Genomic DNA, 27355 nt, shown 5'->3' with positions numbered 1-27355 from the left:
ACTGGCAGAAAAGAGTTTTGCTTAAAATTGCTTCAGCACAAAGCGCGACTGTGGTTTATCGTTTGTCAGAGCCGTCAGTCCCGCAGCTCTCCCCCGCTCCGAGCTTGCCGGGAGAGCACGGGCGCGCTGCGCTCTCGCTGCTGATGCCTCACGTGGGTTTCATTTCTCTTTCTCCCCTCCTCTCCAGGGGTTCTCTCTTGCGGCTGGCATGGCAGAGTATGTCCCTCAGCCTCCCTCCACCCGGCCGGCAGGCCCGCAGCCCCCTCACGCCTCCGCCGTCTGCCCGCTGGAGCCCGTGGATCTGGGGGTCTCGGAGCAGCCAACGCCGCCGGAGCAGCCGCCGTCCTCCCCGGAGCTGGGGGAGGATGAGGAAGGCACCTCCCCGCCGGACCCTGATGTCCCCTACCCCGACTTGGCCCCGGTTGTCTTCTTCTGCTTGAAGCAGACCACCAGCCCGCGGAACTGGTGCATCAAAATGGTGTGCAACCCATATCCTTTCCGAGCTGCCCCTTCTCCCTCCCCGCTTCTCGCTCCCTCCTGCCCCATCCCTCCCTCTCCCTGCCCTCCCGGGGTGCCTGGCAGGTAAGGAATGACGTTTCCTACATATTTAACGACCTGCTTTTTTCCTCACTCGTGTTTAAACAGAACCTCAGCCGTTACAGCGTGTGATCAAAAGAAGCTGATTATGAAAGAGGGGACTTCAGAGAGAGCTGACAGCCCCGGTCACAGGGGGCTGGGTGAGGGGAGTGTTGAAGAGAGATATTTTAGAAAGGCCCCTTCTTCCCCTTCCCAGCTCCCTTTTCGCCTCTGCCCCGGGACGGAGCGGGATTTGCTAGCCCAGGAGGTAGCCGGCAGGCTGCCACGAATGGCAGAGGTGTCTCCTCCCTGTGAGCGTACAGGCTTTAGGGGGAGCTCGTCTTGCCCTTGGTGGGGGAACGACCACGGCTGGACCTCGATCGCGAGGGTACCCAGGTGACCCCTTGCCTTTCCACCTAGCACGTGTCACTGCCGATGTCTTGCCGCGATGTCTGGCCGGGAACGAATGGGAGAATCTGTCCGGAGTTTGATACTGAGCCCCATACGCCCTGGGAGAGATCTCCGGGAGATGAGCACATCCTTCGTTTGCACCAGAGGTCAGCAGTCACACACACAGGTGTCACGGTTCACGCTGGGTGCCTTGATTGCAAGGAGACCTCTGCAACCCACCAGTGCAATGACAACCACCTGCGCAGCTCATTAGCGCTGAGGCTGCTGGGAAGCAACGGCCTCTGTGGCTCTTGAGCCTGACGCAATATAAAAAACAGGTGGAGGGCACTTGGTGTTTTTTGGATTGTGGGACCCTTTGGGATAGGGAGGAAGCGGAGAAGAAGATGAATCATCAGGGAGGTGGGTCTGAAGTTTTACTCGAACCTTTTTCTGGCCAGAAATCTGAAGTGATGGTAATTTCTACCTGGAAGTTTCTTAGCTCCTAGTTAGGTGGGTATTATCTATAAGGATGCTTGTTATGGTTTTGATGCATTGGCTTCTAGATTAAATCTGAGTGTCTGGGTACACAGCAGAGACTTGCAAAATGTTTTTAAGAGCCTTTTCAGCTTCAGGAGCCAAATCCTGGGTGAAGTCTTGAGGTGCTGTCACCAATAACAGATGACTTTAGATGGCTGATGAATCTGGAGATTTGTTTCAATTTCAAATCTAGGAAAAGGTTTGGGTTTCAGCTCTGAGCTCTTTTCTTAAAGTTCAGAAGCCCTTAAAAAGGTGTTGCAGTCTCAAGCACAGGTTATGACAGAACTTGTTGAAGGTTTAGGTTTTCTGCTTTCCTTTTTACTGGCTGCTCCTTAAAATTTTAAAACTTTGTATTGAATTATGCATTGCCTTTCAATCACCGTGCGTCTGCACTAGTTATTATGTCCTGGAAATCTTGTCCCAGCATGTGGTGGGCTCAGAGTAAAATGAGAGATTTGTGTCTCGGTGAAAAGGCTGGACTCGGAAAATGAGAGAAGAGTAATAGCCTGGATTTGGGATGAAGAATTGCTCTTGAATGGGGGAAGGAGGTTGTGGGGGAAGAAGAGAAGAGTCTGTCCCTACTTCTGGCTAAAAAGACAGTCAAAACATTCCCTCCCATTTGGTACACAGCAAGGCATTTGCTTTAAGGTGTTGGGGCTGTGTTATTCAAGGAATTGGGCTCTATATGGCCATTTTGGTGTTTAAATGTTACTTTTGTTTTAACCCTTGGACATGTGTGCTGTTTGACTCTGAAAAGGACTTTTTCATAGTAGAAGCTATAGAAGGAAGGAAACAACTCTCATTCAATCACCTGTTGATGACATTACACCTGGGTACATGTGACACCGGGGGTGAAGGGCAATGGTGGGGCTGCTGGAAACCTTTTGAAAGGGTTGTTTCAGACCTGTGATTTCAGCTCAGCTGTGTGAAGTCAGGAGATTATTTGAAAAGTGGAGACTGAGTGGAGAGGATTCAACTCCTCCTTTGATTTTGCCCCCACCCCCTGTGGTCCTCATTTTGAATGGATCATGAAGTAAGTAGTTCCCATAACTTTTTTCAAATGGGGATTGTTTCTGCACCCTGAAGGCTTCTTGCAGGTAATAATATGTTCTTCGCATCACACTTTTTTTGATGGCACCATAGAAATGGTACAGTTCCGTGGCCTGGTGGCAGATCACTCACTGTGGTCTCATCCCTGGCTGGGAATGAGCTTCTTTGTAAAGAATGCTTCTATGAAAGTAAAATTGTGTCTTCTAAGAATTTATATGGTTGCCTGCTTTTTCGCTGTCTGAAGTTTTTCATCTCTGTTCTTTCGGCCTATTGGGTCTCCAATGTGCTTGTGCCACGCAGGGGCAGGCTGAGTCACTGTCACAGGGCAACACCTGGCCTTTCCTGAATATTCAGCAAAAAACATGGGGCATTAATTAAAAGCCTGTTAATCTTCTCATTGACTTTCTACTAGGCCAGAGCTTCATGATCATTGTTATGGAAGTACTGTCAATGAGACTTAAAATGGAAGCTCTGATCGTTAAGGACTATGTAGCAGTTTTTGTAAGCACAAGGTCATTAACCACCAAATTTCAATTTAGGTAATTGCATTCTACCTACTTAAATCCCCCTCCTCTGAAGATTATTTTTCCTTCCATGAACAGTCCTGCAATTTTGTTATGTGCTATTAAACAACTGCCATATTCCTTTGCTGCAGTGCAGTAAGAGGAGAAAGAACCAGTTATATCCCTGCTTTAAATCACTTCTGGATGCATATTAGCATATAAATGTGTAATGCTGTTACTGAAAAAACTGTAGACCCTAACTCCCTTTTAAGATAGGGACTTATGTTCCATGGGAAACTGGTGGTGTTTGTCCCCAAAGGGAGTATTTACTGTGCTTTTTGCCATTTTGCTGTGTGGTGAAAAGGAACCTGATGCTTTGAAGTTAAGTGATTACACATTTCTGGGGTGGCTTTATGTACAGTGTGAATGAATGCTTGAATTGCCCTAGTTTATTGGTGAGCAAATTTTTTTTTTTAAATCCTGATTAACCTTGTTAGATACAGGTAACTGCTGTGTAATCAGCTGGGTATGCAATGCAATGCACACCTGGAGAGCCTGGCTTGGCTCCTGGTAAGTGTGCCTGTTGGAAGGGAGTCTGGTGTGATGCAGCACATGAGCAACCTGCCAAACAGTTTGTTTAGGTTGATTTCTGTTTTGATGAACGGGCAGAAGGCTGGCTGCTCTGAGTTGCAGACCATAGAGCTGTTGCAGCTACGATGTTAACACAGTCAATATTTGAGATATGGTTATGAAAGAGGCTGTAAGATTTTTTGTTTGTTTTATAAAACCTAAACTCCATGTCAAATGGGCTTTCAAGTTGAGCTTGAAGGGGAAATAGGGTGAAAAGTGTGAAAACATGTTTTCAAAACAACTGTGTAGCACTCATCTTATGAATTTCTAAAGTGTTTGGGACTAAATAAAGGGCATGCCACATGGTGCCTTACAAATGGATCCTGATGCACTTTGCAAATTATGAGAAGATTATGAGAGAGATGCCTGGATGCCTGTGTTGCTGTTGGACTCCTTGGGGTTCCATAAAGACTTTACACTTCATCCATCCCTAGGGTCAAACACAGGAGACTTGATTTGTCCTTTGAGGGTTTCTTTAAAAGAACCTCTTTCCAGGAGGCCCAGTCCTCCCTTTGTTGTTGTATCTATAATATTGACATGACAGTGAGAGCAAGAGTGAAGTGTGCCATTAAAAAAAATCAATGCTAAAACTGCAGCAGTAATGAGATAGGCTCTGCAGTTCACCACTCTGTTGTTTTCTTGCTTTGTGTTATATACCAGCCCCCTTCCCTCATTTGTGAAGTGTTTTGGCCATTTGCAGTTCTGTTTAGCTCTCGGGCAGTGAAGTGTTGCGTTTCCCGTTGATTTCAGTGGTGGAGGAGCAGCGGGTCAGGTCCCAGTTGTGCAAAAGCTTATATACGCACTTAATTTTTAGTCCTGGGAGCTGTGTTTTATAGGGTACAGAGCAGGGTGGCTTCTCAAAGCTAGTATGGCAGCTTGTGTGTACTGAGGAGCTGCCTTGTAGCTCATTAGCTTTAAAGATCCTCCAAGTAGGGGCTTTGCCGTAGTACCTGTCCCTAAAAGTCCTCCCGTGCTTCTGGGGGTACCTTTCCTGTAACTTGTACTGGCAGCTGTATTGGCTGGGGCTATGTGCTTGGTGCACGAGGAAATGGGACTGGCCTTGGGCATATCGATGGGGAACTGAGAAAACCCACCGATTTATTGCCCACATCCTCCCTGCCTGGTGCCACAGATATCATTTACGTACGAGCCGACTGAGTATAGGATGGCGGTTGATGGCAATAGCGGTGTTTGATGCTGGCACTGCCCTATGGGAGCAGAGTGGAGAATCGAATGCTGGAGGAGCAAAGAAAATGATGTGTGTGTGGACTGGTAATTGATGCTTCTCTTGGTGACGTTGAGCAGGCGATGCCGCGGTGCGTGGGGACCCTGTGCTGGCAAACCCGCTGCTCTTCAGGTGACACATGTGGCCGAGGGGCTGACAAACCTTTTGCTCTTTAATAAGCTTTGGGTGAATAGGTGTATCAATATATTACACCCTGGTCAAATACCAGTTTGGGCAATTTGTTTTTGTGTGAGCGAAATCTTACGTGCAGATTCTGCAGTATGTTGTACTTGTTTCTGCCTTAAGCTGTTGCCTTGTGTACCGTTAAACCCTGGATGCAGTCTTCATAACAACTGGATGTAGTTAGTTAATAAGCAAACACCAGCTGCAAATCTATTGCAAGTCTTGTAATAGTTGTTGTCTGTCTTAAGGCCTGAGCTTCTGTAATCCTCTGATGAGGTTTACTTTTCTTTTTACATGTGTATGTTTGTGTGTGTGTCTGTATATATAAATAATAAAAAAAGAAAGGTTCCTGCCTCTCTAGTAGGCAGAGAAAAGCTTGGAAATGTGACCAGAAGGTATAATAATACATCAAAAATTGAGTGGCTTATGAATTTTAAGCAGCATTCATCATTCTGAGGACCTAGGGATCATGGCTTTCCACTCTCAGGGTCAGCAGTATCAGCTTTTATGTGCATACCTGGAAAACACTAAAATGTGTATGCTATTCCTGCTTTTCCATTTTAAAGACAGATCTCTCCTGTCTCTCTTTGCAAATCTAGCTCAGAAGACACCTGAAGAGTCTGGCACTTATTTGAGGACTTGTGATAGCTTTGTATCGTTCTAGGTAATCAGGCAGATGTTGCTGCTGTGCCCTTAGGAATGGATTGATTTCTGTTGATTACATGGCTCTGTAGACCTCCTTCTAGCCAACAGACATATCTGCATACCCAAGATCCAACAAGTGCAAGATGTTTTTTTTTTTCTGTAAGAGGTTATCTAACCTCTCTGTGCTCCACAACATGCTAAATCAACTTTACAGTCATTCCTGTTGCATGGGAAACTGAGCTGATCCAGAGCTCTCCAGTGGACATGTGGTGTTCCCCGTGGCATCGGCCAAATGCTTTTCAAGCTTTAAAAGGGGGCAAGCCTGCTTTAGATCCTGCTGGGTTGTCTGCTGCTCTGCCAAGCTCCCTATTGGTGGAATGAAGTTTGCTATTAGCAAATAAGGGTGCCTTTTAATAAGCCAATTGTCCATAAACTTGATTAATATTTGAAGGCAATGCATGCACTGGGCCAACATGGCCATCTCCCCAGCATCAATCTGTCCTCAACTACTCTCCTCTCCTTTTGTGTTAACAATGTGCTTTAAAGCAGATGTTTCCTACGCTTGTGAACTGACCCTTAATTTCTCTTTAATTCTCCTCTTGGGAAGCTGGCTGGCCTTCACCCCATCTAACTCTACCTGCCTGAAAACCAGGCATCCAGGCTCTCTGCAGATGTTTGACAGACTGCCATCTGTAGCAGGAAATTCAGCATGCTTGGCTTCACCCCTCCTTTCAGAGGGCAAAGTTGCTTTCTGGAGGTGCCTATTTTTTCTTCTTTACTAAAGAGAGAGTTTCTGGATAGTGGGCTGCAGGGGTTGCTGGTGAGCATCCTGGGCTGCCTTTAGGGTTGCTCTGCTCTTTGGGTCCCCAGATGCTATGGAGGGAGGCAAAGGGAAAGGCAGGGAGGAGGCTTAGTTTTGGAAATGGTACAGTCTGAACATTTTAGTTTTTCCATAATGAAATATTGGGCAATTTTTGTGGGAGGAGGGGAAGGCACACTGTCTTCCTCGACTCTGGATGGGGGAAAAAAGTAGTTCTGTGAAATCCAACTTCTTTCCTGGGATAGAAACCCTGTTTCCTGGCTGCGGTTGGCAGCCGGGTGGCAGGGGGGTGTGAGAGTGCTCAGGACCTGCCCAAGTAGTTGGGAAGGAAGCTACCTCCACTAGTGACAAGGGAGTGTCATTAGTGTGGGTCGTTTGATGTGCAAGTTTACGATGGGAAGCTTAGAGGGATCAGTTGCACATGGTGTGGTGTAAACAGAATTCAGACTTGTGCATTGTCGTTAGTGGCACACAAGGGATGGACGCGTTTGAAGGGGATTTGCATGCTTGTGATCTGTAAGAAGTTGGCTGGGTTGCGCGTATGCGAGATGTACGCAGTTCCAGGCAAGTGGGCAGATGCAAAGGGATGAGGTCTAAATTTGGCTGGCTTGCAAGCTGGCCCTGTGTATCTAAGCACAAATGCTGAGACAGGATATCTCACTGCCTCCTATCCCTTTAGCTTATTCTCTGGAGGTTTTTATAGTGAGAAGTCAAAGACCATGGTTTGGAAATGAAGCAGGACAACAGCACAAACAAAACCAGAGATCTGACTGTCTGAAGCTTTAATGTCCGTAAGGCCTAACAAAATCAGAAATAAGGCTGAAAAAATTCTTGGTGCATACCTACTGTCTTCATGCAAAGCTCTGAGCGTTTTCCCTGTTACTGAAGGAGAGATTCCTACTGTTGGAGGAAGGGCTAACTGCAAAATACTGAGAGGAATCTGTGGTTTAGGAGAGGGTTTTTGTGGTTTGGTTTTTTTTTTCCTCTGTGTGTGTTGTGCTGCCCTGTTTCCCCAATATATGCCAAAAGCAATAAAAGACCTGCTAATGCTCTGTGCCCTGATGCTTCAGGAAAGCAGGGCTAGGAGTCTTACTGCAACAGCTTTTTACGAAGTATCTCAATATGGTCCCTGGATTTCTGGTCAATGAATGTGGAAGGTGTGGGGAAATGGGTGGGAGAGAGTACAGGATGAAAGTCACATCCTTGTCTGGTGTAGATCAGTGTTGTTCCGCTACACCTAGTGAAAACAGACCTATTTGTACCAGCTGTTGCTCTTCAGGCTAGGCTGGGAAGATGGGTCTTGTCTTGCCATACAGCACAGTGTGGTTCGTGGCAGCCTGGGAGGTACCTGGTAGTGCCACGCCAGAGGAGAGGGACGATGTACTTGGCCAAACGCAGGGATGGTGGCAGTGCCTGCTTTGGGGGACCTCCCCACCCCTCTGCAAAGTGTGTTGCTGAACCAAAACAAATGCAGAAAAATCCTTTCTGGAGCATATTGTGTTTATTCACTGGAATATATTTTGCCTTGGAGATGAGAACCATTTACTCTCTGAAAAATGGTCAGTTTGCCTTTTTCAGCCTTTGTGAACATTAGAGCAGGGTGAGTGAGGGAGCCGGAGGGGGCTCTTGGAGAAATAGAAAGGGCAATAAAAATACTCATTTTGAGTTTAAGACCTATAAAATGCTCTGACCAGACCTCTAATTGCATGTTCTGTCATAACAATGTGAATTAAATAATGCAATTAACTCTAACAAATTGACCAGCTGCCTATTTGAGGACTTGACACTCTTCCCACCCCAGACCATGGGGAAAGGCCAGCAGCCAGCTGAATTTGCTGTGTGGTGAGAGTAACACTTGACAGGGGCTGCTTCAGGTGAGGAATGGTTAACAGAATTGCAGCTCTTCTGCAGCAAATGGCTCGCAGCTGGTCCCAGGATGGTTAAGAGGAAAGACTGAAAAACTTGGCCAATTTCAGACCCATGGAGAGAACAGGAGCAAAGAGGCTGCTGAGCTGCCAGCCCCTAAGCTGGGAAGATCTTTAGTCCTTGAGAGATGCTGTCCATGGAAGTTGAAGGTGTAGGGAGGCTGCAGCCCGGTCTGAGATGGACCAGGCTCAAGCTTGCACCCGCTCCTGTCCTGCACTCGCTTTGCCCACCGGTTCTGCTTGGCCCGGCGCTCCTTGGCCGGCCAGCTCCTTCCCCGAGTCCCTCGCACATCCCCGTGCCGTCGCCCCTGGCCGCCTGCCGTGGGGCAGGGGCGAAGGCAGTCCTCTTTGAAGTGTGCTTCTCTGAAACGGGGCTCGCAGTCTCTTGCTGGTGGGGACAGTGGGAGGAGGGCTGAGCGGTGGTGGGAAGGGCCACCAGGCTGTTCAAAGGGACGGATCCGTTTAGGGGCTTGGGCTTGCCCTGCTCTTCGTCACCGCTGCTCCTTGGGCCGTGGGTTTGGGCTGTGCTGCCTCGTGCTGGCCGTGCTCCTCCGTCAGGGAGGGAACGCTGCTGGCTTTGCTGCCTGAGCTGCCCCCCTTCCCCGGAGGGGTGCTCTGCGCTCCGCTGTGGAAATCGGCAGGGATCATCTCAGGAAAAGCTTTGGAGGAGGGGATGGGCTCACCAAGGGGGGATGTTTTTTATTCTGGCGGGAGAGGGCAGCGGAGTTGTGACCAGCAGCTAGGGAAGGAGGCTGAGGTGTGCAAGGAAGGCAGATAAGAGTGCAGCTGGACTTGTAAAAGAAGAGATGAAATGCAGTTATGAAAATGTAAGACAAACTGATGGGGAGTGGTAAGTGGAGGTTATCTTGATTGGGAACAGCTACTCTGGCACCATGCTGAAAATCCCTGCTGAGCTTGGCAGGCATCTCGACAAATCCTTGTAATCAATGGTATCAAAGGCGGATGATAGATCTGAGAGAATCAGTGCGAGCGCTTATCTTTATTGACTGCCGTTGAGGACCAGTGAAGTGAGTAAGGAGGTGGTGCGATGGCAGCGTAACCTACCTGCTAGAAGACCTGCGTAGGTGTTTGGATGGGTTGGCTGGTCTGGGGGCTGGAGATGGAGTGCGGTGCTGTGGTTGGAACAGCTTTCGCCTGCCCAGCCCTGACTGACTGCAAGGTGGGGATGGAGATGGAGAGCTTAGCTTGGCCTTCCTGCCTGAAGGATGCCCACCTCTGCCTCCCCTTTCTCCAGCTTTCTCCCTGCCTGTTGCATCAGTGCAAATCGGGAGGGGAGAGACTCCCTCAGGCGGGACAGGGGATGTGCAGAGCTGTGATGTGGGTGACCGTCTGTCCCCCGAGACAACGGTGCCCTTCACGCTTACATGCTGCAACTCATCCAGGAGGAAAGAGAAATCTGTCTTCGTGAATGATACAAAACCACACTCTTTGCTTATCCTTTCTTTTTAGTTTTCTCTTCCCCTGGTCTCCCCTCATCATTGCCTGCCATGCTCGAGTCTATAAAAGCTGCTGTTGCTCCCCCTCCTCGAGTGTGATTCGGAGCTGCCGAGTCCCTGCAACTCCCCCAGCAGCCCCCCCCGTGACTAGCCACCCTGTCTCTCCCCTCTCCTTTCTCCATCTGTGGCAGTCTGTCATTTTTCCCTCTCCTTTTTTTTTTTTCTTCCCTTGCTGTCATTCCCAGGTTTTGCTGCTTGCAGTCTGTCTGCATTGATTGCTGCTGCCCTTGAATTGGCTCTTTCCACAAAGTGCCCTTCTTAGCCAGTATTGTGGACAACAGGCTTTCTGGGGGGAATGGTTAGGAGCTAAAGGGAAGATCTGAAGGTAGGATTTAAACAGGGGACGTAACTCATTGGCTTAGTTAGAAGGAGGGAAAAGGCCAGGGCTCCACAAAGATGCGATAGTTTACCTGTGAAAACGGTGGATTTCTCCTATCTGTGGAGGGGATTGCCACACAGTGGGGTGGGCTTGCTGCTGCTTCATGCTCGCAGGCTGCTTCCATCCCTGTCTAGAGCATTTTATTCCCAGCCCAGGTCAGCAGCTATCCCCCCGTGCCCTCCAGCGTGCAAGCGGCATCCCCGACGTCCCCATCCTGAGCTGTCAGTGTGCAGGAGCGCTGTGCTGACGGCAGGATCCGAGGGGTGCATCCACCCTGGAGCAGGGTGCTAGGAGGTGAGCATCCCTGGGCCAGCTTGGGTGAGACTTGCTGCTGGAGCGTCTGGCCCTGCTCCTCTCTGGGAGGTAGCTGTCCCTCTGCTAATCCCTGCTGACCAGGGCTGGCTCTTGTGGGCAGATGCAGACAGATGTGAGCCCAGCATGCTGGCTGGGAGCTGCGTGGCTGCGGTCTCCTGGCCCCGTGCCCCAGCTTGGAAGCTGGGCAAGGTGCTCGAGGGTTTGCTTACAAAAGTTGAACCAACACTGCTGTCTCAGCCTTGTTCCTGACCCCCAAACCTTTGTGAGAGCTGTTTCATCTTTACTTTAATAACTTGGTTTTGTTTATCGCTGCCTCCCTAGAGTAGCATAAATGCTGAAATACCACAAGGGCTTTCAGATTGCTTGTAGCTTGAAGTAACTGGATGTCTTGAGAGGCAGAGTGAACCGAACGTACCTCCTGTGGGATTTCAGTTCTTAAAGAGTTCACGGATGAAAAGGGCTAACATCAGTACAAATTCATCCAGGAGAAAGCTGCTGAATTCAGTTCTTGTAATGCTAGCTGTGAGATTTGCCTCAACAGACAAGAAGCAGGGAAGGAATGGAAAGAAAACACATGGTAAAATATTAACCTCCCTATTGAAACAGGCAGTCTGTAACAAACAGCAGCTGTTCTGTTTCATGGGCATGGAAGAGGCAGGAGCTCAGTATTTGAGGGCGGAGAAATACTTTTTTCCATGCAGAGGTTGATAGTCTCTCAAGACAGAGATCCAAAAGCTCTGCCTGCCTTCCAAGCCCTGCTTATTATTTGGGAGCACACTAAAACACCATGAAGGTGTACTTGGCAAATCTGCCTTGCCCCATCATTCACACACCCCAAAAGGATGCTTCCTACATTTACCTGCATCCTGCAGCTTGCTTGTCGGCCAAGAACTTGGCACTCTAGTGTGGAAATAAGTCCCCCTATGAATACAATGTCCTTATTTTCTACAAAATGTATCGCAGATCATTTACCAGCTAGCTAGCAGGCATTGTTAACAAGCATTGTTATCAATAATTAAGCTAAAACATATTTGAGAAAAGTATGCTTTGTGATGTATTACAATTTTTATGTCATTGTTTATGTTCACATATTTATCGACTTGCGATGTAATTTTTGCTTTGAGTAAGTCTCCTGGTTTTATGGGTGAATCTGGCAGGCTCTGCTTTGTCCATATGTGAGATTCAGGCCAGGCCTTGAAAGTGTTTGTGTCATAAGTGAATTATGTTAAAAAAGACATGCTTGTAGAAGTGCAACAGTAATAATATATTGCCTTTGGTACTGCCTGATGTTAAGTGCTGCTGGCCAACTGTGATATTTCTTAATGAAGGATGTTGTGGGTTTTTTTTTTCTCAAGGCAATTTTTTGCTTGCTTTTTTTTCTTTCCCCGTGGCTTTTTTCTGATTCATTTCCTTGATGGAATAGGATCCTTCCCTGCTTTAGAGTTTGCTCCTTTCCTCTGTACTTGTTGACCCCCTGTTTAGCAGCCTCTGTGCTAGCAATGGCTCTTGTCTTCCTATCTGGAGCCCTCTTTGGAAATGGGATTTTAGCAACTGGAGGGGGCCCTAGATGGTAGCCCACCTGTTTTACACTGGAAAAAGCCTTTGGAGGCAGCAGTCTTCTCACAGTTTCCTCGTGGCATTTTGTTCGTCCCATGCTACAGCCTCCTAGTTTCTATTTCTTATAGGTTGATCCTGTTGTCTTTCCCGACACAGGCAATCTCCTGATAATACACAGTTTCTTCCTTGCTGGGTGCTGAGTAATGTTTTTCCTTTCTCCTGCCCAGCGGGATCTCTGAAGTCACACTGTTCATGTGAGGTCCACGCATACAACCAGAACCAAAGAAATGGACGACTGACTTTTCATTGTTACATGAGGTGGTAACGTGGTTTTCTAAAGCTGCCCAACTTTTCCCATGGCAAAGCTCTTTTTATCCCTTAATGAAATTTTAATTTGAGGTCTGGGAAACAGGGACCATGCAAAAAGCCTGGGAAGGATACTGGAATGGTGATCAGAGAAGCCCAGGAGGAAAATAAGTCCAGAGGGTCAGGCAGCCAGCAGGAAGCTGGGGTGGGAAGCTTATCCATCAGATCTTTCCACCAGAGAGGAGGGACTGGGGAGTGATGGCATGAGCGATTAACCTGGAGAGGAGACTGGGTGGGCTGGGCAAGGCTAATGGAGGGGCAGGTAACCAGGGTGGGAGAGGTGAGGATCTGGATGGGAAGAAGCTGGCCGGGAAGGCGAAGGCTGGGGCAGCGAGCCCAAGTGGAGGCAGGGCTGGAGGGCTCAGGCTGCGGTGAGACGGGGTGGGATGGGAGCATCCCGCGTGGGGTTGGTGGGTGAAGGAATGTCCCTGCCCCAGAGCCTGCGCGCTTTGCATTCCTGCTTCTTTCTGTTTCTTTGCTGCCAGCAAACTTCAGTAAGGCCCATTGGCTAAATAGGTGTCACATCACCGTCTTCACCGAGTGCCATCCCTCCCTGTGGCTGTGGGGATCCTGTGGGAAAAACCGCATGAACTTGCAGTGAAAGATTGTGTTGTGAAGGCAGCGTGGAGAGGGAGAAACTGAGGTTCCACATTCATCCTTAACTTCTTGGATTGAGTCATATCAAAACAGTCTCGACTGAACATATTCAAAGCATGGGTTTTTTTTTTCCTCCATGGCAGCTACTAATTTATCTCCATTTGGATGGGTTGTTACAGGATGAGCAAAAGAGGTCTCAGGCTACCCTGCTGCCCAGTGCAAAAGCAGTGTTTCAGAGCATCCAGCCACAAGTGCTAGTAAAAAAAAAAAAAAAAACCCAAAAAACAAAAAAAACCAAAAAACAAACAAAAAAAACAAAAAAAACCCCAAAACCCCAAACTCTGTCAAATACTTCTTCACAGACAAAACAACTCTTTTTTTTTTTTTTGCAACTGTTGAAATTCAACTTAGTTTTCCACCAAAAAAAAAGTAGTCGTACCTGCTATGGAAGTTTCAGCTCAAGCTGCCAGTCAGATGAAGCTCTAAGCAAATGAGACTGGGTGTTGGAAGGGAGAAGAGTTTGGGGTAGGATTAATTAAAATTAGTGTTATCACTGTAGCTGCATATAGCCTTCTACTGTGTAGTTCAGCTCTCACTGAAGCCTCAAGTTTCCTCTACAATACAATAATTAACTATTAAAGTAGGTACTTTAAAAAAACCCAACCATTCCTTCTCCAGAGAACCATAACCTGGGATTTTTTTTTCAAAGCACAGAATTAATTGCATCCCCCCACAGTATCTTTGAGGTGCTGTTATTTCTTTAAAATGCATTTCCAGCATATTGTGATATGTCACACATCCTTTAAATATCCAATAGCTTTTTAACTTTTAAAAATCTATTTCACACTTAGTGGCATGCCTGTAATGCATTTTTCTGGAATGTGTGGCAGATGTCTGGGGAAACTGTGTTTTCTCCCATATGGGGGTTATTTTACTGAAAAATGAAATAGGATTGGCACTTCATTTGATTTCCCCGAGTTGTCACGTCAGGGATTCTCTGGCTGGGTGTGAGACATGAATCCAGATCACAGGTAGGCTGTAGAAGGTGAAATGTGCTCTCTGCCCTGGGTGAAGGGGAACTTCCCACAGAAGAACATCGTCCGAGGGCCACACGGGGGGAGAACAGGCTGGGGAGGTCTGCTCTAGGATATCCATGGGACTTTTCAGCATGCTCTGGAGATACAGAAGCAGCCTTAAGTGTCTGCTTGGACCTTCCTCTATGAGGAGGAGGAAGGTGGCAGCTTTGAGGTTACTCGACCTTCAGGGGACTCCTGACCCTGGCCACCTCAGGAACCTGGGTCACAACTAAGCTAGGACTTCAGGGTTGGGTGTTGCTGAATTTGACTCCTAGGAGGAGTCATGAATGCCAGGGCTGCAGTCATTTTAGATGTGTCAGGCCACGGTTGCACGGCTGTGGCATAGGGACAGAAGGGACTCTCATCGCTGTGTTGGCCAACAATACCTGTGTTTGCAGGGGCCTGATCTGCGTTTCTGTTCTGACTCCTCTTCCTCTCTACCCCGTTTGAATGTGGCCTTGTGTCCCCTTGTGCTGTGGTGCATTGTGTCCCTGTATTTTCTTTTTCCTGTTCCCCACGGACAGAGAGACTGGCCAAGCACTGCGCTTGGGGCGAGCCCCTCTGTCGTCTCCCCTGCAGCATCGGGGAGGGGCAGGGGAAGGAGGTAGAGCAGAGGAACTGCTGCGAGCCCCTGAAGCTAGTGGCTGTGCCAATCTCCCCTTTGCCGAGACAAACATAGTGGAGATAAATACCAGGTGTCTCTGGAAGAGTAGTTAAATGCACCGACAGTCCCTGTTTTGTCACGTTGGTATAGCTGAGTCTTTCTTCCAGCTTTAAATTTCAAAAGATTGCCTGTGGCACTTGGCCCACCCCTCTTTTTGCGCTCAACCTGGGAGATATCTTCCTAAGCTTCTGGGCGATAAAAATGCCCAAGGCTTATTTGGCTGTGGTAGCAGCCAACGTGTCCTCACTGCTGGTGTGTGCGGGCACAGGCGTGCTGCTGTTGAGGCATTTCTGGGCAGAGTTTCCAAGGGACAGAAGAGCGTAGCCGCAGGGGAAGATGTCACCAAGGGCGTTGCGGTGGGGAAAGCAGAGAGGTGCTGGGCATCACTTGAAATAGAGACGGGAGCTGGTGTGCTGCTGTGCAGAGGCAAGGGCATGGGTGGCTGAATGACCTGGGATGTTCCCCACAGCACAGAGGATGTCTGTGGTTCCATCAGTGGAAGCAAAGGTATCGGGTTAGACAGCTCTAGCAGGAGAGCACAAAAGCGATTATTTCCTTCCCCGGCCACTTGACTTCTCTGGGTACTTCTTGAGTGTGATTAAGCAGATTAGTGTCGCGCACTTGAGACTTTGTCTTGTACCTATGGCATTTCCCATTGTTGTTTGTGCGTGTGAAGGATTTCCTCATCCATCGCTGTGACACCTCTCCCCACTGGATGCAGGATTATTCTTTTCTGATGATTAACATTTTCATGGGTCTCGGGCAGCTTTTCAGGAACACAGACAAATTCCCAATAGAGGATCTGGTGCAAAGTCTTTACTTTCTGGACTTAATAGTTACACCTGGAATTATTTCATCCCACTGAATGATCTCTTCTGAGACCCTGCCACTTCCCCCAGTGAAGCTTTGTATTTATAGGCTCATCTCTGCACCCCTTCCCTGCCAACTGCGCTGCTTATTCTTGGTGCCTTCAGGCACTTAGCTGCATGCTTGCGTTTGGAAATTGCACAGAAGCCTCAAATGCACTGTCATGAGATTGTTATGTCTCTATCTCCCCCCACCTCAACACGTGTACACTGAGATGCAGGCTGGGAGATAACTCTCATAGAGCCAGCATGGCTCTCAGCAAAAACACGTGTGCAAGCAGCAGTCAGACCATCAAAATGCACTGAGAATTGGACAGAAAAAAAGTATAGGAACTGTTACTGCAATGTATATATTGCTTTTATGTTACTAACTCTCTATATCGATGATACATACACAATAAATATATTTGACTAATAGCGATAGAATTACTACATAATAAATCATCTAAATGAGGTTTTTATTACTCTAATTTATATGCATCTGTATAAATCAGAGGTGTACTCACCATTCTCTTGCTGTGCCTAAAAGGTACAAGAGGATTAGAAGACATTTGCATTGATGAGGCTTGGGTAAATATTTGACCTACTGATGAGTTCCTCTGCAATTATCTGTAGGAGAGACTTGCTGTACCTTCCCCTGTGCATCTGGCTGGGTGATGCCAGGGGGATACAGGGAAAAGGGGGGGCCTTCCACTGGTGTTTAACATCCTGAGGGGACCTAAAAGCTTTTGACTGAAAGGTGAGGGTTTAAGCTTGGTGTTACTGTTCAAGGGAAGATTGTGGAGCTATGGTGAGGGAATAGGTCATGGTGGAGGAACTAGTGGGCTGCTGTTTTTTGGGCCAACTGGAGGCCACAGATGGGGAGGGTAGTGACTGAAATGCATCAGATAGTTAAAATCAGTGTGCTCCCAAATGTGACTCGGGTGTGTCGGGATCCCAGTGTAGACCACCAGTGCAAGGAACTGTGTTGATGGTGGGAGTGGAGCCTTCCCAGCCCCTCCTGGGCACTACCCTGTGGGCTGACATATCCAGGCAGCCAGTGAGGGATGCGAGAGGGGTGATTAGGTTGAAGAATGAAATGTGCTACACGGGCTGGAGTTCATACCCAGGAAACGATCTGTGTCCTGGTGATGGGTTTTGGCAGAGGTGGGCATGGGGCTGCCCCTGCCTGCTGGCTGCATGCAAGGTGGGCTGAGCTTCCAAAGATGCTGGGCTCAGTGCAGATAAGTGCTCAAGTGTTTGAGCCATATCTTGCTGTGGCTAATAAATTGGCACTGCTCCATTGACTTCCAGAGAGCTCTGCTTGTTAACCCCAGTTCAGGGCCTCTTGAGTTTCCCAAACTGGGGTATAAATCTTAGAAGAGGGATCAAGCTCTTTCCTGCAAGACTTTGGCCACCTTTTTTGTTTTGGTCAGGCTTGTTTTTGTCTGTGCTGTCTTCATGCTTCTGTTCAAACCCGGCACTTACTGAAACAAAATGAAATCTGAGCTGGCAAGTTGGGTTTGAGTTTCAGCTTTGCTTGGTTTGTGCTTTGTTCAGATTAATTCTCCTTTCCCCCAAATTCTCGTACCTTCCACCCTGTCCCCCAGACAGGGAGGCAGCTGTTGAGTTGTCATTTCTCTGCTTTCATGAAGGCCCAGTGGGAAGAGGAGACAAAGCAGAACATCTTCTGCCTTCTCTGACTGCAGGCGGGGAGCTGAGCTCCCAGAGGAGCCTTGCCTAGCTGCTGCCTGTGAATTGGTGGGATGTTGCTCTGGGGATGCTCACACGGCAGCTTTTGCTGGGGGGAAAGAGGGGGAAGGTCCAAGAGAAGACGCGATAGCGAGGCCAAGCATCATGGAGGTCCCAGTTTGGGTGCTTCACTGGTCATCTGTGCATCTGTCGATCTGAGGGACAACTGCTAGGCAGGACCTCCTGGGATGACCAGGCAGGCTGGAGCATGGAGAAGGCACAAGAAAGAGGACCTGGGGAATAAGATGAGGCAGTGCATTAGTGCTCCTAGGAGCTGGTATGTCTTTAAAGCTGACGTGTTGCCATGGAGTGTGCCTGGCAGTGAAGCTCCCTTGTTGCTTCTCTACTCCCATTCAGGCAAAGAAGAATGGTGGGGAGATTAAAAACAATGCGGAGCAAAGGCACTCCATCTCCTGCTGTAGCGTGCTCTCCTTTGCCTCTGCACCCTCCACTGCCTGGGTTTCTCTGCAACTTACTCCCCGTCACGGGTTGGGTGAAACAGCTTCCCTGGTGTGTGTCACCCTAGGCAAATGTGTTGCTTTCCCACGTTGTGGGAGCCCGGGAGAGCCCCTGCCACAGCTTCTGCATGAACAACAAAGCGGGGGGGAGAAGGGACCTTCCTGGGAAGATAGGAGTGTGGGTGCAGGACTGGAGGCGGCAGAACTAATGGCAATACTCCCACTAAGGTAAGCGGGAACAGAACTGGGTTGGTGGAGGTCTGGTGTTACTTAACATAGTCAATAACGACTGAAGAGGAAGCTAATGGTCCTGTAATGAAAATGTCAAAAGATCTTTGACTACAAGATATTATAGGTAACGTGACCTAGAGAGATTAGTAGCAAGGAAAGGACACAAGACGAGACTTTAACCCTGTTCATCTTGCTTAGTTCTGTGGCTCTTCTATAAACTCTTCTCACCATCATCCACCTCATGTTGCCCTGTGACACATCCATCTCTGGGCGTCCGACCTGCTGGTGCCTTTGCTGGCCCTGACTTGGCCCCTCGGCTGGGTAAGCCACGCTCTCCCCCATTGCAGGGTGCTGGGGACCAGCTCCGTCAGATCTCACTGGTCTCCTTGCCCCTCAACATTCTGCTCACACCAGTCCTCTGGTTGTGGCCCAGTGTGTCTCCTCGCTACCTGCTGGGGTCTTGTTGTCTCTAACAGCTGCTGTGGTAGAGGAATCCCTGCGCAGCCAGAATGGCCCTTACTCCTCTGTGCCTACAGTCATCCTCCATCTGCAAAATCACCTCCTTTTTCTCACTCCCCTTGTTTGATGGGGAGACAGTTGAGCCACTATTCCCTCAGCATCTAACGGGGGGGGAATAACCTCTAAGGAAGGAGTGAAGGGGGCAGTGGAGATAGAGGGAGAAGAAGCTGCTGCTGTTCCTCTCCATGGGGGTGACCACCCTGTGGTTCATGAGCAGTTCAGGTGGGGTCCCTTCAGGGGGATGGAGCTGCCGCAGGGGCTCCTGGCTGAGCCAAACCCCTGCTCCAGGAGGGAGCAGCTCCAAAGTGGTGAAGAAATGACCCTGTTTCTCAGAGTACAGCATGCTGAGTCTCTCCCTGCTTTAATAAGCTGTTGCTTCTCCATGGAGACATCCTCTGTCCCATGCCAGGTCCCCTTTCCATGACAGCCAGAAATCTTCCTGTTTTAGCCAGAGGCACTTCCAGTGAAAAAAAGCCTTTCACTTCAGTGCTGGCAGGGCTCAGTGCAAACACCCTTCACTTGGGAAAACCAGGGCTCAAGTCTTGCAACAGGTGATTTGCCCCAGCGGAGCCCTCCTCGGGGAGCCCTGCCACCCTCCTGCCCCAGGCTGCCCCCCCTTTGATCACTGTCCCGTCCCCCCCCCCAGCTCCGCAGGGTCCCTGCAGCTTTGCCAATGGGTCTCCCTACTGCACAGAGGACTGCCAGGTTCCTCGTGCCCATGCTTGATTACTGATGGATTAATAACCCACACTTCAGACACCCATTAATCCTGACCTCAGGCAATGTCTCATTAAGAATCAAAATAAAACAGAAAATGAATAGAAGAGGAAATGAAGAGGCTGAAGAAAAGGGAATAGTGAGGAGGAAGTGTGGAAATGGGGAGGAAGAAATTCAGTTTGGGACTTGATTTCTCTGGAGGCAGAGTGGAGAGAAGGAAAAACAGGAGGTTTAATAGGGCAGGGGAGAAGATAGAGGTGGATTGAGAGGAAGGAGGGTCAAAGGAGCCCTTGCCTAGGCAGTCTGCCAAGGGCCACGGGCTCGCTGAGATTTCGGCAGGGCCAGACTGAAGCAGATGGGGAGAGAAGGACTGCGAGTCTGAAGACTGCATGAAATATTTAAGGTGTTCCATCAAACTAGCTTCTCAGTGGTGGTGAGATGCTGGGTGTGGGGAAGACAAGAAAAAAATTTGGCTGATAATGAGAAGCTTAAAAAAAAATATTCTGACAACATGCAGCTCTCTTCTTTGCATCTCTCTTTTTATCTACTTTCTCTTCTATAGAGGTGACATGCTGTCTAATTATGCTGGACACAAGGATAGGTTTCTTCATCCTCTGAGGCTTTAGTTTGCTTTTCTCTTCCTCACTTTCTTCCTCTTTTCCCCATTCCCCAAACTGACAGCATCTGTCAGACACTAACTAACTTCAGGCTAGCTGGGTCTTGCTGCCCTCTTCCTACTGTTGTGGTAGGATAGAGCTCTGTCTGCAGCTGGGGACACCAGGTGGGGAGTCACCTCCTCAAGCCCTTTGCTTCCCCGTGCCTGGTCCTTTTAACTATCTGCTCTTGGGAGTGGGATGACTTGAACTGTGCCCAGTGCAGTGAAGCCTTGACCTCAGTTGAGGTGATGCAGGAGCAGAATCTGGTTGTAAAAGTATCCACAGGGATTTTTCTGACTTTATCCCACCTTGGCTGGCAGAGGCAAAGCTCTTGAAGTAATGGATGTTACCAAGTGCCTGGGGATCCAGGCAATGACAGAGACCAGGAGGAACCAGAAAGCTCAACTTTATCTGCTCATGAGGTTTTGGACCAATGGTTTTGGACTGCACTTTGTGTAGATACAAATACTGCACTTGAGCAATACCATCACCCTTTGCTTCTCCCTCTTCCCTTTCCTCTACGCAAGCAGCAGAGAAGCATTGCCTTCAGACTGGATGTGTGTAATCACTGTGACCTAGTTTGAGAGCTAAATCTGGAAGGGGTGGAAAACCATGCCCATTAAGTTAACAAATACAATAAATAACTACACCCCCCCCCAGAAATCCAGTGTTAAATTCACTTAGTAATTTAGATCAGGCTTTGGTTAGATTAAAAAAAAATTAAAAAAAAATCTCAACACCTGTAACAGTCACTGTTTTTAAATGTAGAAAGCAATCTAGACTTAATTCTGAATCTTTCAGCTCTAGGGACCTCATTTAGAGGTGACACGTACTGCATCTTGCTTTTGTGATCTTCCTGTGCATGGTGTCCTGCCCACTGTTCGCTGCTCCTCCCTCTCTGTGAACCATGCTTGATCTTTTGTAGGAGGGTGGAATTGTCTGTTCTTCCTGCTGATTCAGCTGAGGTCTGCAGGTGACAGGTCAGCAAGTGCATGTTGGGGGGTTTTGGGGGGGAGGGGGGTGGGAAGGAAGGAAGGATACGAAGTACCTTTGGCATGGTTCACAAAGCAAGTCAGCCTGGGTCATTGGTCTCCAGCTTTTCTTGATTGCCCTGTGTCTGGCATCAGAAACATCACAAGACACAGTTTCAGTAGACAAATATTACTGTATTTAAGGCAAAATGTGCTACAGGACTACACCAGCATGAGTTAAAGTGTAGGAATGAATAAAAAGCAAATGTTATCTCAGATGACAAAATAATGGGCTTTCATAATGAACTAGCATCCTTCCCTAGGATTCATGGCTTCCAATAAGCCTAAGCTGGTTTTTTTTCCACCCTTTGGTAGTCACAGCCAGAAAACGTTCAGAAAATCTTTTGGTATTTCCCCCCTATCACTTTTGTAATAGGATGCCAGGTACTGAAATGTCTGGTTAAGGCTATTGATAAAACGTCTGCAGTACAAGACAGCAGCATATCATCCAATTTCTTCCAAAGATATGAAACGTGCATCTGCATTTGCAAGAGCAGTATGGCAGTTCACATCTGAGTAAATTATGTACGGGAAGCCTACATGTTGATGCTGTCTCTCTATTATCCTATATCAAGATTGATATCAAATATTACCTTAGCTTTCCTCAAGTGTTGTTATTCTCTTTGGCTGTTCCCATTCCTCCCTCATTAGGAGGAATCCACAAAGGGGGAGTGAAAAATACAGAAACCTGATTTGGCTCGGGAAGCCCATGAGCTGAGAGTGGTTGGCAGCTGGAAGAGCTCTTAAGGGAAATATTGTGTCTGCTCATCCCACTTTTACACACTTCCCTGGGCAGCTGTATTGCAGCCCAGTCTGGATGGATGTTTGGTCCAACTCAAGATGCTCATTTATTTGTTTTTGTTACATTGCTCTGACTGCTTCCTGACTTCTGTAGGCTTTCTGAGAGTCTGTAAACACTTCAGGTCACTTGCTTTATTAACATCCTTTCTGCTTAATTCTTATTACTGTTTTCCCCCCTCCTTTGCTTTCAGGTTACTTGCCCTTTTGATGGATGTTCCAAGTCAGGGGGACACTGGACCTCCAGTTCTAGAGGGGACAGGAGCTGCTCTAGTCTACTCAACACCTCTTGGTGGGGATTTCTTGCTCGTGATCAGTAGCTGTGGGGATGGGGTTGCAGTCTCCCATCTCAGCACCCGGTGGTGCCCACCCCGTGTTCACCGGCTGACTGGAGCACTGCAGGAGCAGGCTGGGGCAGTGTCCCTGCCCAGGCTCTGTGGTGTCCCATCCTCCATCCCTCTGGCTGAAAACAGATCAGGAGTAAGAGCTCTCCCAGAGGAGGGAGGTAAATATGGGCTCTGACTCTCTTCTGCTCGGTAAACAGATGCAACATGGAGATGAGCTGCTTTAAGAGGATGGGACCTCCCCAAGGGGGACATTGTCTCCCTTGGTTGGACAGGGCAGCCTGTCTCTGACTAATCTGGACACCCTAGATACTACTTCATGGTTTGCTTTATGTTCATCTTCCCTCTCTCCTCCTTGAGCGTATATGAGCCTTTGGTCTAAAATTTTAGTTAGTGACCTTTTCCTTCTAGGCTGTGATACAGTCCCTTCTTACAGAGAAAGATCTTGGCCAACTTACTGAGTAGTTGGAGGCTCAGCTGTGTCTTGAAAGTTCATTTGAGGACAAACCTGTAACACAGCAATCAAGTGCACAGGCAATTCAGCAGCCTGAGGCTGCTGTAGGAAAGCACTGGCTGGGCAGAAGTTTTTCTTTCATTGCACAAAGGCCCAGACCCGTTGCATTACTCTTGCATGTCCCATCTGTGGCTTTACACCAGATCTGCAGTGTTTTCGGTACTCTCGCAACAGCTCAAGCTCCCACAGGCTGAGAAGTTCTGATTTAGTCATAACATCAGTATTTGTCAGCAAGAGATGCAGGTGATGCAAAGGAACTGGTTTTGTTTCCGCTGTTTGCTGGGCATCTGTGCGAGAGAAACACTTACTTCTGGCTTTTCTTGTCAAATTGTATTCAAAGTTAGTTAAGTGTTATTTTCCACAAACTGTTCCTCCTACCCTCCCAACCCAATGTTTCTTTTCTATAATGGGGTTAGCTTTGGGTGCTGTTCCCATGTGCTTTTCTTTAGACTCAGCACAGTATGTGGTTTTAAGATCTACTAATCAATTTTCTAGACCCATGCTTAATTTCCAGGACTACACCTAATACTGCAAGAATGAAGTAGTCTGAGGGATGGTGACCTGGAAGGAAGGGGTAATGGTGAATGAACACAGGCTTTGATGGGCATCCAAGAAACAACCTTGTAAAGGACTGAGGGTCATGCAGGAGTGGTTACTTAACATCTTAATGAAAGGGATGAGAAAATGCTGCTTGCTGTGTGCCTGGGTAAAGTCTGCTTTCAACCCCTGGGAGGTGGTGCTTGTTCACAGGTGTTATAATGACAGTAACACAGCCTAATGCTAATGGAGACAAAGATGACCAAGGCTTTGGAGGAGTGGATCATCAGTGAACCCACTCCACCTTAATAGAAGCAGCCTGTGCACCTAAATAGGTAGAAAGGGAAAATGAAAAAATGTATGGATATAGCTGATGTTAGCAGTTTTGGAGGTAATTTAGGGTGGAGGCAGGACAGATGTTGAAGGGAGAGATTTATTCAAATTGGATAAAGTGTCTAATTTGACTAAAAGGTTGCCTAAAGAAAATGACAGCTTGTAAAAGTTATTCTCTCTAGTGTTGGGCTAAATTTCAGAGGGTGAAAATGTTCAGTAGGGCAGAGGATGATGTGATTTCCAGAAGGAGTTTGAGAGATGGTTCACTTGCCTATGGGTGGTGCAGCCTGATAGGCAGTGGTGTAGGGACATGATTGTGGTGTGTTTTGGTGTTTTTTTTTTTTTTTTTTTTAGCATCTGCCTGAGTTCTTCCTTGTGGGTTATCCCTGTCTGGACAGAAGGCAAGATAAGACAGTGTGAGAGTGCCTTGATTAGAAGAGGAGGAAGGATGAATATCGTGTTCCTCAGAGGGAGGCTTGGAGGCAGAGCACTCAGGTGTACATGCAACATTGCCTTGAAGTATCTCTCTTATAGTATATAAACATATTTGCCCTCTCCCCAAATCACTCTCTTCATCTGTTTTATATTATAGGCACCTTGGTTCTTATCTAATGTTTTATCACCTTGATAACTCTTACCTTATTAAGTATGTCTGCTTCTATCTCTCTAATCTCTTCACATCACCTCCCCAGGGTGCTCTCTCCTTTGTCTCTTACTGTTCTCAGTGACTCCTTTACCTGTTGTGTCTTGTGTTGTGTTCCCCCCCACCCACTGATGCATTGCAACCTCAGTTGACATTTCTGCATTCCCTTGGAGCAGTGGTGAGGCAACACCATGTGGTGGATATGGGAAAGGGATGCAACGTATACAGAGGGCAGCTGCAGTGCTCCGGGGAGCTGGAGATTTGGTGTCTCCTGGGTTGGGAACTGACCCCTTCAAGCTCCCTATGTAACTTAAGTCAGCTCTGACCTTTGGCGGTATAGACAAACCAGCCATGAAAGCCTCTGCTCTACATTCATGCAAGGAGGGAATTTATGGGGGTCAGCAGCTGCCCACAATGTGCAGCTGCCCAGAGATGCTGCAGTGGGGAGCCTCTTGCTCCTGCACTGGCTCTCCTCAGGCATCTCCTCTCTCCAGGTCCTGGTGCACAAGGACAGTTTGAGTGGCAGCCAAGGGACAGCAAAACCCAGCATGTCAAATGGAGAGAAGGCGTGATGATGATGAGAGCAGAAGTTAAGGCAGCCTGGAATAAGCAGGGGTTAAAGCTGGCCAGGACCTGGGGACAGATCCATATTTCCAAAGTGGAGTGACAGGGAACTGGCCAGAAGAATGTGAAGCTGGCAGGAGGGCAGCTGCTGCTGCTGCTCTGCAGGATGGTTTTCCATCCACCTTCAGCAGCGTTGGCCTGTCTGAGCAGCCAGCCTCACCTGAGAGGCAGAGAGCAGTCAGAGAGCCCCAGATGCCTGTGCAGAGCTGTGGGACTCCCTCTGGGTGGGCACCGCCAGAACTGCTAATGAGACCTGCTTGTATAGAAAAGGGGTTGTGGTGGGCTGCAACCTCATTGTGGAGCAACTGCAGGCTCGATAGTGTGGGTGTTCTCAGCACCCTGGCATCGCAGTGGCTCTTGAGCTCAGGTGAGCGCTGTGCTAAGAGACCTAAGTCACTTCAGAGAGCCTGCTCCCCTGGGGTGGGTTTATTTGGCTGAGAGTTGATTTCTGAAATTCAGACAGGCCTGTCACAGGGGGTGAGGTGTGGAGGTGAGCTGTCTAAAAGACAAGTCTCTTCTCTAAGCCAGCTGTCTTGTTGCTGATGTGTGTTGTGGTTTAAACCCAGCCAGCAACTAAGCACCACGCAGCTGCTCACTCACTCCCCCCTGACCCCGTGGGATGGGGGAGAGGATTGGAAAAAAAAAAAAGTAAAACTTGCGGGTTGAGATAAGAACAGTTTAATAGAACAGAAAGGAAGAAACTAATAATGATAATAATAAAATGACAATAATAAAAGGATTGGAATATACAAGTGATGCACAATGCAATTTCTCACCACCTGCTGACTGATGCTCAGGTAGTTCCTGAGCAGTGATCCACCCCTAGGTCAACTCCCCACAGTTTATATACTGGGCGTGATGTCACATGGTATGGCATATCCCTTTGGCCAGTTTGGGTCAGGTGCCCTGGCTGTGTCCCCTCCCAACTTCTTGTGCCCCTCCAGCCTTCTTGCTGGCTGGGCATGAGAAGCTGAAAAATCCTTGACTTAGTATAGAAACTACTCAGCGACAACTGAAAACATCAGTGTGTTATCAACATTCTTCTCATACTGAATCCAAGACATAACACTATACCAGCTACTAGAAAGAAAATTAACTCTATCCCAGCTGAAGCTAGGACCATGTCTGAGGTGGGTGGGCTGGATGGCCTGTGGAGGTGCCTGTCCCTCATCAACAACTAGAAAGGGAACCTGATTTACTACTGATTTACTTAAACTGCATCCCTACCTTCCCATGGGCTCCCTGCCTGCTGGCTGAAGTGACATGAGGGGAATCTGAATCAGGGTGTGCGTGTGGGAGGTATTCTGCCATTACCCGTGCTGTGAACACGTATCGTTTGGTCGTCCTCCTCCTGCTTCGCAGCAGGCAGCTCTGCTCTTAGGGACTGCTAATGGCCATGTTGCACCAGCTCTCTGTGCACATCGGTAATGGCACGCTGTCCTCGTCGGGTGCTCTCATCAGGGACGAGACTGGCGTTTTGAGTGCTGGCGGTCGGGTGCTTTGTTCCCTGGTGCTGGTTCCCAGTAGGTGACGGGGCTGTCAGTGGAGCAGTGCGCGCGTGTGAACATGCGGCTGCTCAGGCGTAGGGACGTGAAGAACTCTCTCTGACTCCTGCGCTGTTCCTGCCACTGCCTTTTCTCTGCCTTCGCTCCCCAGATCCTCTCTATTCTTTGCCTTGGCAGGAAGAGGTGTCCCAGTGTGCTCAAGGCTTGAAAAAATGCGAGCAAAATTGGAAGTGTTTCAGGTTTTTTGTACATGTTTCAATTTTTCCTTGCAGTTTACAGTGCTAGACGCACTGGATCTTATTACATAAAGATGTTGTTTCTTGTCATTAATCCAAGGCACGGTGGCTGTTCTTGGCACTTTCCTTCTAATTTGCTGTTCTCCTTGGTGAATAGATATCTCGTAGCACATACAGCCTCGCTCTACTTTAGCCCTATTGATAGCATTTGCTCCTTAACCCTAGGGTCAATGGACGCGTCCTTTCCTGTTTTTTCTTTTCTTTTTTTATCTGTTAATTTTATTCATGATATAAAAAAAATAACTCTGGCCAAAGCTGTAGCAGCCCAGCAAGACCTGGACTCCTTTCCTGGGGAGCAAGACTTTCCAGGTTTGCCCATTCAGCTCAGGCAGGAGTTGCAGTGCTAAATTCTGGGTCTGCTGGAATTGGGCATTGGACCCATGGACTCAGTTTTGTCTGGAAATGCCACTTAGGAATGCTGTGAGGATTGTTTTCCACAGCAAGAAAACAATTATCAGTGCTCAGCTGTTCATTCTCCTATGAATATTACTAGAATATGTCAGTATTAATGTTTCAGCATTTCTCCCTTTTTGCCTAAATCAGGATGCAGAAAGCATCATCGTTACAGCTTTTATATGCACAAGCATGGTCTTTCAG

General features: G+C 48.2%; 1 protein-coding gene across 1 annotated transcript in view; it reads left to right on the top strand.

The window, feature by feature from the left end:
* The window catches only part of CACNA1I (calcium voltage-gated channel subunit alpha1 I), a 172771-nt gene that overhangs the window by 12493 nt on the left and 132923 nt on the right, over positions 1-27355 (top strand). The window contains 1 exon segment of the mRNA XM_030041229.1: positions 188-489. Coding sequence (XP_029897089.1) covers positions 209-489 — 281 coding nt within the window. The 5' untranslated portion in view covers positions 188-208.

Source organism: Aquila chrysaetos, chromosome 17 (assembly GCF_900496995.4).
Source record: "Aquila chrysaetos chrysaetos chromosome 17, bAquChr1.4, whole genome shotgun sequence".
Taxonomy (NCBI): domain Eukaryota; kingdom Metazoa; phylum Chordata; class Aves; order Accipitriformes; family Accipitridae; genus Aquila; species Aquila chrysaetos.
The sequence above is the reverse complement of the archived record's forward strand: the minus strand, read 5'-3'. Positions and strand labels throughout refer to the sequence as shown.